The following is a 14,904-nucleotide window of genomic DNA, read 5'->3' on the forward strand; positions in this document are numbered from 1 at the left end:
CTCAATAGCTTCTTTCAAAACAGGTTTTAGGTAATACCCTCTGATACTGCTAATGCACAGTGGTGGTTTCTATGACTGCCATATACTTCACGGTGGGAGTAGATTTTTCTGAATACAGCTTTATGCACATACCTCATTACTTGACAGAAGCCCTAAGGAAAGCAGAAAGAAACAATGGTTTTTTGTGGCAGCAGAGGCAGGAAGGGAAAAGCTCCATGAAATCTATTTTTTTAATCTCTGCTAGACAGTCCTTCATTCAACAGAGACAGCAGGAAATAAAACAGTAGAGCAAAGACTTTCTTGTGAGAGTTTTTCTGGCAGGTGCCTAACCAATCACAGTGTCATCTGAGTGATCCATTAAAAATAAGAAGGAGAGAAAATCAACTCATCTGGGTCTAGGTAAAGACTGAAGAAGTTGAATAAATTGACCCAGTCTAAGGATTAAGCGCCTCGAGTTGGGATGATCCAATGAAATTGTAGGATGGCAAATTTGAAGTCAAGCAGAGAAAATCTGTTTTCAAACAACATGAATTAGTCCATAGAGTTTGTTGCCAAAATGTTGTAAGCACAGCAGGGTTCAAAAGTGAACTGGACATGTATGTGAACAACAAAAATTATACTAAATAATAAGAGTAAACAACACGTTTTATACAACCCTGTGTTTTGAAGACGTGGACAAAATGTCCCCTCACAAGCTCCTGAAAGGCTCTCTGCACTTTTCTGCAAAACACCTGGTAATCAGCACTGCCCAAGCCAAGATACAGGACTGCAAGGATGACTGGCTTGATTTCTCCATTCCTGTTTTCCTAAATGTGAGATGGAAACAGACAGCTTGGTGTCGTTATATTTACAGTTCTTTGTCTCTCTGCTTCATCCATCATTTAGTCAGCTGTTCCTGTTCCATATGTTACCATACTGGAAAAGCAAGGTACATTAACTCAGACTCACAAGACTTTCATTATTACCTGACTTTCATCCCAGCCAGTAAGAAATATACGATAACTTAGAAAATCATTTTTCCCTTTTTCAGCCATTTTTGTTTCCAAGTGGAACAGAAGATCAGCAAACCACTCAAATGCTGATGGGTCTCGACAAATCCAGTAAAAATAAACCTGTCAGATAAAAGTAAAGAGATTTAACAAGAAGAAAACTTTCAATAAAACTTCCTAATGATTAGCTCAACTCATTAACCACATAGTGTGTGACTCTTCTCTACTGTAAATTTAAACATCATTACACATAATTTTGATGATGTAGTTTCTATCTTTTAAAAATTCCATTTTCTTCTTAAACATTGAGTGAATATATTAATGTAGTAGTGACGGTGGGCAATGTACAAGTTTCCCATCTCCCCCTGCCAGTGCATCTCAGCTTTGACTTACAATATCTAACCCTGCATTTCTTGCAAATAACTTGATTATTCTTTGAAATTTTGGATTTATTTTCAGTTATGTTTAAAATGGAATTTCAGTTTCATTCAGCACTGAAGCAAGGAATTTCTGTTTCTCAAGACCTTATGCCATAGGTTAACAGTTGATGTGGTTGAAAGGTACAGTTATGTTCTTCAAGTCAGATACCCTATATAAAACAGACTACACCCCTACTTCTTTTTTAATGTATTTCTTGTTTAAATTGGAGCATATAATTTCTAGAGAAACATGAAACTGTAATTTTAAAGTTGCCAAAGGGGTAAAATGAACCACTATCCCATGATTGGTTTTCTGTTGGTTGAAAACCTCCTCTCTATGAAAAATTTACACAGGTTTTCTCATCCAGATTTCTCTAGCTTCATCTTCCATATGCTGGATCTTGTTTTAGTTGTCTATTGGATTGGAGAGCCTGTTATTAAAGTTTTGTTCCCCAGGTAGAAATTAGAGGCTGGGATCAAGTCATCCTATAATCCTCTCTATGGTAAACCAAACATTCCTGGGATCTGTCACTGAGAGGCTAAGCTTCCATCCTTTAATCATTCCTATGGCTTATTTCTGTCTATTTCTCCTCTACTGCAGTCAGTCACAAACAGAGCAGAGCGTTTGTTTAAAAAAACAACAAAACTAATTTATTAGGATCTTGGCATAGGGTAACGTTTGCATAGGGAATAAAATCTTTCAAACAAGATGGTTAGTCACTGTCCATATGATGATGAGAGATTCTATTTCAAGAGTCCTTGCTGTGGCATCTTCAGCTGGATCAGATGAGACTCCCTAAACCCCTTTTTCTGCTCAGTTCTTATAGCCAGCTGGCCCAGGGACCGTGTGATCACTCTGGCATGTGCATGATCTATTATGATCTATTGTGATCTATGGTCTTAACTACATACAAGGCATCTTCTAAGTAATTAACTATGTATAAAAGACTGTCCTGCGTGACCACTTCTGCAGGAACAGTTTCTGCTGACCATTTGCACATGTCTTATCCATGTACAAGTTAATCGATTTTGCAGTAGGAACTGCCTGCGGAGTCTCAGGACTAGTGAGATTCCGCTCCCAGGATCTTGATCAACACACTGAGACATACAGTTGGCCTAGGCAGAGAAAAAGCTGCCTTAAGGAGTCTTCAGGACAGTTGGAAATTCCCACCTGGAAACCTGCTCCACCAATGCTGTGCTGCAAAGAGGGTTGGGAGTACAGCCCATCCCCTGCTTTGAGCTCACTCCCTTGTCTCGAGCTGGTCCAGCTGTGTAGATGACTAGACTGGGAGTTCCTGCACCACCCAGGGGATGAGTGTCTGAAGTTCCCTGGGTGTCTGCTCAGGCACCACTGTGATGCCCAGCTGAACCACAATTATAAGACAAATCTGATTGCAATTCTTATAACTTGAGTTCTCTAGCTCTTGCCATGCAATCCATCATTACTTTTGAACAGAGGGCACCAGACCTCGAATGGGCCTCTGTGGGCAATGTAATTTTGAGTGTAATTATTTTTATAATGCCTCCAGAGAAATAATTCACAAATGTGGAGGAAGCCTAAAAATACACAGTTTCAGATGAAAAAAGAACAGCATGGAGGACAATGCATAAGCTTATAACAAAGGGATGGTTGGAACTTGTTTTATAGTGACTGTGATTTTTATTTTGTTGCAAAATCCCTCAATTTCCTCCAACCCACCTCTGTGCTCACCAGCCCCTCTGTCTTTTATTATACCTCAATATCAAAGGTAATCTGGAAGGTCTGTCCCCAAGGCAATCATTGTGGGAGCTCTGATGATTTGGAAATTGTAGCCCTTTTCCATAGGATCACTGAGATAAAGATGCGTATTAAACATTTCTGAAGTGAAAAATCAGAGAAGAAACCAGAAAGCTATAAAGAGATTTCCCGAAGATTTAACATACTAGGTTGTCAGACTTCTGGTAAGGTGGTGGGAGAAAAATGCGGTAACACTATGCTTCACTGGAGATTTGGTGAAAGAGACTAACAGTAATTTGAGGTGTTTCCTAGATCTGAGTGTACTGTAAGGGACCATCTGTGGTTTCGGTAAGAAATATAAATGAAGTATGATCCCAGGAAACAGAGATAAAGCACTCAGGGTTAAGCAGGGTATTTTTACAGCCTAGGAATAGGACTGTCTGCAGAACTTTAGTATCAACCATCTTGGCTGTTTGCTTTTTCCCCTTCTGTTTCAATGTTTTGCCTTAAATATAACCTCATTGCTTTATAGGAGGATTGCTGCTGATTTACACTGGCATAGGTTATGAGGAAAAAGCAAGCCCACTGACTTTATAGCATTTCATTTTTGTGACCAACAACAGTATTATTTTAAATTACCAAAACTAGGTAAGATTTATAGCCTTAACCTTTATGTAGTTTTTTTGTGTCTGAATCCTGAAGTCCCTGCTTGTTCCACATCCTCAGCACCTCAAAAATCAGGCCACTGAGTGTTGTCAGTCTGTATCACGCCATGGCTGTTGACTTGTAGTGAGAAATTTCTTCCCCCAGCCTCTACTCGATCATCTTATTTCTCAAGTCTTTTCAGCAGTTCATTTTATGGAAATGTATATTTAGTACACATGTGTGGAGAGGAGGTATGTGCTTCTAAATGAATAACAAATTGTGCATGGGGTAGCAACTGGGAGCATGTGGGCAGGCCTGGGAGCCAAGCACATTCAGGGAAGGAGGAAGAAAAGCTAGCCGATGAGTTGAGACGGTGTGGTCTTGGAAATGGGGGACTGGTTTCCAGAATATCAGGATATGGAGCTTGAAGGCATGCTTTTAGCTGGTTTCAGACCTAGCTGTTGTGGTAACAGCCAGGCCAACCAAATGGGGTCAAGCCATCTCTGTCACAGTCCTCTCAAGAAAGGATGTAGCTTTCTGATGCTGCAGGAGTTTCTTAAACTCATCCCTGGTGCGGTCCTGCTGAATTAGTTCCCATTGCACTGCCTCTAATTTTCACGTTAGAGGTGGAGAGCATTTGGTAATGAAGAAAGGCTGTCATTATAAGAAGTATTTTTGGCCATAATTATATTCTTAGAAAAAAAAGAGGTAGTGAAGAAGGATGGCCTATGGGTAAAAGGTCTCCTTTTCCCTTAGATCAAAGAGGACTTCTAGTATAATATGTTAAAATAAATGGTGCTTACAAAGAAGTCTTTCTTTTTTTACACTGACTGCCCATAGCGTAGCACAACATATTACATGTATAATTAAAATACAACAAATGCACAATAAAATTAATCCTTATTAAAACTGTAAAATAAAGCCAGCATCAGTGCATTTCTGTAATTGTACAATTATTCTGAATCGTGTATTTTTTTCTTGTAAGCCTCATACTATTAGCTGACTACAATTATTTAGGACCCTTAAAAATCTGTTTTAGATTTATGTTTCATTAGTCTCCACCCACCCTACCCCCATCGGCTACATTCATCAGCTTGATGGCTTGCCCAAGTAAACTGTCTTAAATTTTCCAAGTGTTCTTTTTGCAAATTGAGTTAGATGCAGTATTGCTATTAATCAGATCTGTAATGCAGGGTTTTGAGTGGTCGCTTATTTCTGTAATACTCTGCTCCCTTGCAATGCATGCATATTTATCATTCGGTTTCCCACATCCTGAATTTTGTACAACAGACAAGAGCAAGGATACAGCAAGAGCTCTGATACCTCTTTCCTGTAAGGTGAAAGAACATACTTTGTAAATCAGCTTCCATCATGTGGAAAGTCATTAATAATTATCTGTTGATGACCATCCATCTGTTTCTCCCTGCTCCTTGAAGACAGAGGTGGAGCTGCAGCTCTGGGCAAAGCCAGCTTTTCACCAAAGGGGTGTAAAAGGTGATGAAGCAGGGGATGCCCAGGGAGGCATCTTCATCTCTGACTCCTGCCGCTCTCTCTTAGGCATGACTAGTCCCTGCAAAACCCTCTTACACCTGCAGCTGGGCACCTCCCTGCAAAACCCTAGTCCTTCCTGCTCCTGAGTACACCACACCACCCGTGGGCTGTAGCATACCAAAAAAGATCAGAGATCTTCCTCAGCCTAATTAATTGATCCAGTCGTCCACTACAGGTGAGGCGCAGCAGTGCCTGCAGCCCAGGGCATGTGGGGGACTGGGGTCTGGCAGCCTGCATGAGGCACTGACTTAGAGCTAGGGTGGCAGCGAGCAGCCTTTCATATAAATGCAGGACAAGGCTCAAATTCATACCCCTAAATTTGAAGCAAGAGGCCTAAACCATTCTCAAACACAGTTCAGAAAGATGGTTACATTTGGCAGCAAAAGGAGCCCAGGTTTTTAGGTCTTCGGGAGAAGATGTTTTGCGGAGAAGGCTGTGGGCTGGGGTAGAGCTTGAAGCAGAAGGTTCCCTCAGGCAGGGACGGTCACTCTCAAAGAAAATGGAAAAGGGTTGTTTTCTTTTCCTCACTATATGTAGCTGAACTTATTGCCACAACGTGCCGTGTCTGTCAAAGGTCTACATGGATTCAAAAAGTAATTAGACAAATTCATGGAAGAAAAATCTACTAAGGGATATTAAACACAGAGATGCAGCTCTTGTATCAAGATGTTACTGAACTGCAAGTTGCTCAAAGGCGAGAAGGTGTCCACTAAAGACATATCACAGTGTGATTTTCTGGTCTATATACTTTTCCCTAGATGTTTATGAACAGCCACTGTTGGAGACAGGATATTGGGCTAGATGGATCTTTGGTGACACTCACTAGGACCTTTCTTCTGTCCTTATGTAGGGTAAAAGAGAAAGTGGATGTTTGCTAATATTATCATCTGATGGATCAGTACAATTTTACCAATTTCAGCAGCAATTGATCTGAAAAACGGACCACTAATTTGAAAAAAAGATCATTTTATGCATAACTAAAGCCAGTAGAAACTTTCCAGTCATGACTAGTAGTAGCGCCCTTCCTCATCACAAAAAATTATAGGGAAATGAAGGCTCTAAGGCTATTTAATTGCGAAGAATCGATTAGATAAATGTGTACTCCTTTTGATTTGCTGAGTTTTTTAAATTATACAGCTGCAGACATTATGGAAGCTATGAGTATTTATATCTCAACCGTATGTGGGCAACACTAAGAAATATTAGTTCAATAAGCGTAATGATAGCTGTACTCAAATCAAAACGAAGTTGTTAAAAAAAAAAAAAAAAACTCTTATTTATTTCCTTAATAGACATTTCTATGGTACTCATCATGGCAGAAAGAGAGTGCTGAATACTTTGAGGACGATTAAATTATTTGCAATTATACCACAAGTGGAAGCTTTTAACCAATGGAAAAAAAATGTGGAGCTACCCTGAGATTAATCGTTCTCACTAAGATGGCTGCTAAATTTTTTAAGTAATGCTGTGAACTTCCCCAGCACCTTTCATCCAGGCTTTCAAAATATTTTACAAACACCAATGAAGTTTAGCCTCATAACACCTGTGAAAAATAAGCATCACTATTCGCACTGCACCAGTAAGGAAGCCAAGATATAGAGAAAGGACATATAGAAAACATGATACTTTTGTATTTCACAGGAATTCAGAAAAACTGAACTCTGTGGCAGAAAACCATGGCAGAAGGCACCATGCAGTCATCTTTGCAGGCACACTTAACCAAGATTCAACCTGAGCTATGGATGAACACCCTGAGGTATGCCATACTCTCAATGCATACTTAAATTCTGTTCTTTTCCCTTTAGAGAGAACAACAGCAATGACAACAATAACGATTTTACTTGTATACATATAGAATATACATAGTATACATATATAATGTGTATATACATATATGTAGCTCTCCTTCCAGTGGAAAAGATCATTCTGATACAGTGGTAGTGTTTGCCAATACATTTCTTTTCACATCTAGCACATATTTTCATTTTTATTTCCCTCCCTTCTCAGTGCTTTTTCTGCCTCAAAGATCCCTCCTGGCAATTTGAACCTGTCCTCAACTCCTCAGTTACTAAAATCCCAGATGCTTTTTCAGTGGCAGCTTGTCATTAAGATGCCAGTTTTAACACTCTTTCATTTAAAAAGATCAGCCCCTTGGTCCTGCAATCAGCTCCATATGTGCTGACCCTCTCAGAGGTCTGTCCACTCCAATGCAATTTCAACATCTGTCCTTAAAAGTGAAATGTTGAACAGTTCCTGATTCAGCTTTTACATTGGAAAATGAGCTAAAAGAAGCTGTAAGGCCCACAAGCTACCACTTGCCATGACAGATAAGGAAGAGAATGTTTAATGCTGATTTTTTTCTCTTTTACCTTCTTATCCCTCACCCTACTTCACCCATTATCTCTTCACCTATCCTCCCCCAGTGCTGCCTCACATATCCTTAGCAGAAGATGTATAACAGGTTAGCAGATCAAGAGTATGTTAACTTAATTGGTGCCATCCATGCCTTACAGACCCCAATGTATTTTTTCAACGAAATAATTAAAGTGGTTTGAGGCAGTAATATGCATCTTGATATATGCATCTCATCCAGAGCTTAAATGCCTTCTTTTATTCCTTCTATGCTGGCTAATGTCCTGATTTTGCAAGGTGAGAAAAGCAGTTAATGGTTGCTGAATGTAGCACTCTGGACCAGGACACACAGCCAAAGGGCCCTCATGAAACCTGCAGCTGGACAAGGAGCAAGTGCCACCCTTCACTTCTGAGACAACCTTGCAATATTTTTTTTCTTTGTAGGAAGGAGGACAAATTTCTCCTCTAGCTCTCTAATAATCTGTCTAGCTATGAAAGAAATTCCACATTTATCTCCAGTTGCTATTGAAAATCTGATTCTTCAGCTTTTACTAAAAACACTGTGGCTAGGGATACCTTCTTCCTCTGGAAGTGACAGTGAATTCAAGAGACTTTACCCCACAACAGCTCCTGAGGCAGCTGCAAAGCAAGTGGCTGCTTCTGAGAGGGAGTTAAAGCAGTCAAGTAAATCTCTAGCTCTGAATTGTCTCTCTAACCTGGCAAAACAGGCTCATTTGTGGAACTTTTTGATGGAGCAATAAACTTTCCCACCTACCTTCTGCAGCGCCAGTACTGTGTTAGGGTTGCAGCATTTGTACCAAATGGATTTTAGAATAGAGGCAAATGGCGTGACTCCAATTCCTGCTGCAATGCACACACTCACTCGGTAGTGAAAGACGTCTGTGGTTGCAGATCCGTATGGTCCATCCACGGCCACTCTACAGCAACAAGACATTTAGTCAAGGGTCACCAACATATAAAATGACAGAAAGGTTAAAATTTGTTGGGCTACATATTTTCAAAACTGAACTTCTGTTAAAATAAAAGAGAAAAGGCATGTCTAAACTGGCACACAAATTACCCGTACAAACACATTTAATTTTCGGTGGGTGCCATTTAATAGCAAAGCAACTGTTTTTTCTGAAATGAGAGAACAAGAGCACCCATGTGGGTGTGGGGCCTGGCCATCTATTTAAGCATGCAATTGCAATTTTCTGGCTTTCTGAAATGTGATTAGTCATATAATTGCATGCCCAAATTTAGCTGTGGAATTTGCATATTTAATTATGAATTACTGAAAAGCATCCTGTTTTAGAGCTTTATTTTCTATATTGTATATATCAAAGTGAAGAGGAACAGATTATATTAATCATTTTGAAAAGTTCTCTATATGTGTTAAAGTAATAAAAGAAAAAGCAAGAAAGAGGTCATCATATGCAAGAAAACTACTATTTTCTCAGCTCTTTCTGAAAAACCAATATTTCAGAAATACATTCTTGGCAATAATACTGTACTTAGTATCTGACATAAAGGCAAAATGTGTAAGGAGAAACACTTGTTTATGTTACTGCCTCCTATAATCAATGTTGCTGATGCTGAGGCATTCCTTTGCGTTAAAATTAGAGATGAAAAAGATTATTAAATAATCAGATTCATTCCTCTAGCAACGTGGAATGTAAATACACACAGTACTTTGGAGTGCTCCGTCCAGTCTGTCTTTAAATAACATAAGCGCTCTGGAAGATGGTTTCACTATCTAACACCCAGTCCACAGGAAAAATGAGTTTTTTCCTTCTTTCAGATTTTGTATTGTTTTGTGCTCTTTATTGCATGAATCATCTTTAAAATTCAGCTTAAATACTACAAGCAAATATGCAGACATAGGAAGAATGAAATGTTTTAACAGGAAAAGAAAGGGGTATCACCAAGCAATGGTACACACAAATATAGGGACACAACGTGTCTGAAACCCTGTTGTTGCTTTCTTACCTGAAGTCCTAGCAAACATTTTACCTTTCATTTGTACTTGTCACATGGTTCATTTTTATTTCAGTATTCCAAATGCTCTGCAAGTGCAGTAGCAAATGAAACAGCTACTCAGGGATAACTTTTAGAAATCTGTCCACAGATATAAATAAAATAAACTTTTTTTCTTACTATGTATTGTTATTCAGATTATTGCCCAGCCTGGTACGTTTTGAGCACTCAAAAATTCCCGTAAAATACGGTTAATTTAGGATATATATGTAAAGTGCCTAAGAACCACTTTCAGGTAAGCTGTCTATGTAGTTCAATGTGGGCTTGGGAGCAATTCTCATTATTGTTAGTAGATTGAGAAAAAATTATCTGGAAGGAATTCCAAGAGATTCTTTACTCTGTCTCTGTGCTACAAGACAGGATCAATTATTTCTGAATCATTCCTTACAGAGATTTGTCTTGTCAGTCTGCTACTAAATCCTCAGGTGACAGAGATCCCATCATTGGTTTGAATGCCTTGCTCAGCTGTAGCTAGAGAGCTTAGCCAAATACAAAGACTCAGAGAAGTAGGGAGGAGAAAGTGGAGAAACTGAGCTATACAACCCATTCATTTGATCTAGAGAGGATGGAGGAAAGTAGGAAGATAGTAAACAAAGTGATGAAAAATACTACATTTGCATTTGCCAAGGGAGGAGTAGAAAATAGGGCTGTAGACTGTTTCTAGCTATGGCTTGGATTGTCCGTATTCTTTGTTTCCAGCTACACAATTTCATTAGAAAGAAGCACTATACCTTTGGGGAAAGCAGGGAAAGTATTTAGTTTTGGAAAAGTAACATTAGCAGATTCTTGTATTATTTTTAGAATTTAAACATTTGCTGATCAGCATGATTATGTAGTACTGCTGACTGTAAGTGAAGTTAGATTTTGGGACAATGTGCTAAAACAGTGAGCCAAAACCCTGAAGAGGCATAATATGGAACTTGATTATTTTCACAGGAATAGTCTATTCTATGGTCTTATCTCTCAAATTGTCCAGAAATCACAACTAACTGTCTTTGCTACCTGTATAAATGCACGTACATTTTATTTTAGTCTTCCTTTATGAATTACAATATACATATTTTATTTTTAGAACCTTACCTTATCATTCAGTTGCTACGTGGCTTCTGTCTTCTGCTCAGTTTCTGCTATATGTTATTTTTTAATACAGTCACCAGTTTGGTGTTTATCTTTAGATATTGAAACCTGTGAAAAAGACTTGTTTTTTGCTTTATTGCTAGCTTAACTATTGAAATATTCTTTTTAATATATTGCAAGAAAGCAACTGAATGATGGCATTAGGCACCCTAACAAGATTAAAAAGAAGATGCTTTATATATGACAGCGCTGTTAATTTCAACCCTGCATTGTGGCCAGCAACGTTTGATAACGTTTTTCTCTTTCTCATTCTTTACACTGGCTGTCAATCACTTCAGACCATTTTTGCTCCAGTTCTGCTGAAATGGCATACTTCTCATTCCAGTTGCCTTTAACAAAGGCATGGCTTTCATTTCTAATTCTTATTAACTGATATAATGCAAAGACTGGACCAGGCTTTCTTCTCTGCCCCCACCTTCTAGTATGCCTCTGTAGCTCAATGGTGTCTATAAGCTTTTTAGGAGAATGTTCTTTAGCATCCAAGTCCCATTAAATTATATAAATGTAGTTAAACAAGTGCCTTTTGCTGTTCAGTTTTACTAGAACTCCCTCATCAAAAGCAATTTTCCAAGGGGAAAATTGTCCCTTCAGTCCCAGGCCCTTCACTCTCCACCAGAATTGCAATGATCCTGTGCTGGGCTCTTCTTTGCTGAAAATCTCCTCTATGCCTGCAAGGAGCTATGTGGTTTGAATCCATTACATATAGAGCCAGATGCTTAGCTGGTGTAAGTCAGGATTGCCCTAATAACTTCAGCAGAGCCCTGCTGACTTGCAACAGCGAAGCATCAACCTTTTGCTTGGATTAAGATGCCACAGATACAGAATTTGAACGCCAACAACCTTTATAAAGTGGAGCAGGGTTTGGACATCGGAGACAGAGTTGAGGGAGACTGCTGGAATGAAGTAAGGTTCAGGCAGAAGTTTCTGAGGCCACAAAATATGTAAGTAACTGAATGGGAAAAGCTGGAAGTTTGGGTGGCCGGTAATGGGTGCCATCAGAGCATAAGCACACAGGCACAAAGCTAGCAGATAACTTCCAGTGTCGTTTTGATTCAGTTCTTAAGCAGATATCTGTCGAAATGGATATCTTTAGGTGTAGATATAGATGTTAGAGATTTAGATGATAGCAACAGAGATATAGGTATTGATATGGATTTTAAGTCTTGTATTAATCATCACGTCTTCGTGGTAGCTGTTGGCCTAAATTCATGACTGTGTTTATTTGTGGGTTTTTTTAGTGTAATGGCATATTTATGGATCCAGAACTGCAATCTAATACTGTATCATAAAGAACACAAACAAAATTAATTAAAGTTAAAATGTGAACATTTATTTTAAAATGTAAAATTAACATTTTAAAATGTATTGTTTGTTATTCAAACCTTGGTAACATCCACAATTCCTTGAAAGCTTTTTCCTCGGCTCCAAAGGCCTTGAAGAGGGCTGCAGTCCAGTCCCCGACGACCCGTATGTGAACACTGAAGAAGTCGTCCTCGGGAGCTGAGGTGAGAGTGAAAGGGTGCCACTCCAGGTGTGAGACAGATGGACACTGTACAAAGATATATTGACCAGGTCCCATTTTAAAGCCACGTTTCTTCATGTGAAGCTCAAGGACTCCAGAAGAATGTATCACCACCTAAACAATAATAAAAGGACCTGGTTTATTTTCCTTCAGAAGAGTAACTGTTTCCACTAGGTTACAGGTGACTTTGCAATCATTTCTGCCTGAGTTCAACCACAAGCTAATGCAAACTGGGATGCACAGTAATTTTTAAATGTCTTGTAGATTATGGCCTAAACTGCATGTTGCAGTGCTGTTGCTGGCCAACAGCTTGAGAGTGAGTACAATGTGTATCGTGGGGCAGCTTGCTCTGTGAGTGTAAGAGGCAGAGGAAAGGCTGTAACAATTCAACAATTTGTCAACTTTCTATCTTAGTAGAGCCTGTGCAAAAGTATTCCTCAATAGACTGGAATAATTTGCCAGTTTTACTGTCATGTAACACAATTAACATGTATGGGATTATCGTTGGTTTGTCAAGAAGAAAAAAGCCCAGTGAGCTCAATTCTAATATACTTTTATTAAGAGGTAATCTCAGTTAAGCAGACAATTTTATATGTCACACATAGTATACTGAGATTCTCAGATCACAGCCACTCTGTGAAATCAGCAGCAAGACTTATCCGACATGCTTTTCCCCTCACACAAGATAAGCCTGTTTCTGATTGCCAGCTTGATACGTGCTTCAATCACGGCATTCCCTATCCATTCTGCTGTGACTTAGATAGGCCCTTAGCACACAGAGATATTTACAACTGGGATAAATTGTTACAGTGGTATTAATGAAGCTTTGACTATTTATGCTAACTGATAATGTAACCCTTAATCTCCTTGGAAGCCTCCAGATTTGAAAGTAAAAGCCATGTCCTACTGAAGTCGAGAGCATCTCTGGCATTTACTGCAGTGGAACATGGTTTCAGTTCATTAAAAAGAGAGACCCTCTGTGCAGATGTTTATGTTATGGTGGTGGTAAGTCTCGTACTTCATTAATCAAGTTTGGTCCCGTATGGAATATTATTCTGGACTTGCTATTGGAATAAACGTAAAACCTAAAATCAATACTTGGCTGAAACCATGGTAATGATGGAAGAGCTGCTGAAGCTAGGAGTGAAAAATGAGGTCATAATATAGAGAAGTTATCTATAAAAGACAAAAAAAGTCATTGACATAGCATTTTTTTTATGCAGACATGCAAGCTATGTTACATACCTTAGTAATGACCACCTCCTGTTGAAATCTCCAAAATCTGACAATTCTTTCACAGATGTACAACACCACAGGACTTAAAACCCACTTCCAAGCCTATAGAAAGTTGCATATTAAAAAAAAAAATTATTTTACTATATACAAAAATATTTTGCATTTCTGGTTTAAATCAGAAAGTAGCCTAAAATGAAATTATTTGATTTCTCTTCTGTGATTTTTGGTTTGCCTTTCTCAAGAGAGTATTTCTGTTTTGCTACTGTAGCAGTTCTGGCTTTCTTGTGGAACAGACATATGGGACTCCTTCACAGACACACTCCAAAAGCAGTGCTAATATCTATCTGTATTCTGGCCAAGAAGAGTCCTTTAAAATCTTTTCTTACTAAAAGGCAAAAGGATTAATCTATTTAGGTGTTACATATAGACGTCATTGGACCTGAAGACGTATAGATGCATACATTTATACAATATTACTCATAGTCTTACTGTTTTTTTTTTCTTCAAAGTTTAAGATATTTCAGAAGGGTCAGATAGGAGTAGCTCTTATTGTCAGCCATCAGTTTTCTGATGCTGCATGAGAAAACATTAAGTCCCAAATATTCAATTAGAGGAATGGGATATATTTCCATTTAATCCATTAGTCGGCTCTGTATCAATAAATGTGGTTTTTTGATCTAGGATCCTAAGCTGGTCATACTTTAAGTATTGCAGATGATTGCTGTGCTTGTACTTGCTAATTGTATGTACTGATCACTATAACAATCAAAGATACTTGGCTATTCAAGTATACCGACTGATGATTTCATTGAGTTGCACTGATAGCTGAGATGATAATTGGATGTAATTGAATCTTCATGATTAAAAAAATTTTTTTTCTGTAGGAGATACTGTTTTATTTCCAGTTTTGTTAATTACATAGCTCATTCTAGCAAACTGAAGACTCCACAATCATGTGGATTTTAAAATCTCCAAAGAGTAACTTTACTTGCTGAAACACTGCCTTTGCTCCACAAGCTGGATAACAGGGCTTATAAAGTATCTTTTATGAGAAGCAAACCATAAAATTATGTGACTTCCTTAGAAAGTGTTAAGAGGATGGAGTGGCAATTTCCCAAGGTTAAGTCTTGAAAATTAAATTAAAAAAATGCATGATTTAATAATGGGAAGAAACCAGCATAAGCCAGAAGATTCTCAGTTAAAGCAGAAACCCAACACATCCGTTGTCCCTAAATACTACAGTTGTCTCTGCACAGTGGGTGATCTCACATGTCTTGAATATATTTGCATATATCAAGC

The 14,904-nt window shown here is 38.6% G+C and overlaps 1 protein-coding gene across 1 annotated transcript in view; it reads right to left on the reverse strand.

The window, feature by feature from the left end:
* Positions 1-14,904, reverse strand: part of NOX3 (NADPH oxidase 3) — a gene marked incomplete at both ends in the record, with an annotated part of 39,178 nt that overhangs the window by 4,406 nt on the left and 19,868 nt on the right. Inside the window, 4 exons of the mRNA XM_082305677.1 lie at positions 966-1,112; positions 8,449-8,611; positions 12,230-12,483; positions 13,615-13,707. Of these exons, the coding sequence (XP_082161803.1) occupies positions 966-1,112; positions 8,449-8,611; positions 12,230-12,483; positions 13,615-13,707 (657 nt within the window). The remainder of the gene's footprint in view (positions 1-965; positions 1,113-8,448; positions 8,612-12,229; positions 12,484-13,614; positions 13,708-14,904) is intronic.

Source organism: Platalea leucorodia, assembly GCF_965183815.1.
Source record: "Platalea leucorodia genome assembly, chromosome: 3".
Classification (NCBI taxonomy): Eukaryota; Metazoa; Chordata; class Aves; order Pelecaniformes; family Threskiornithidae; genus Platalea; species Platalea leucorodia.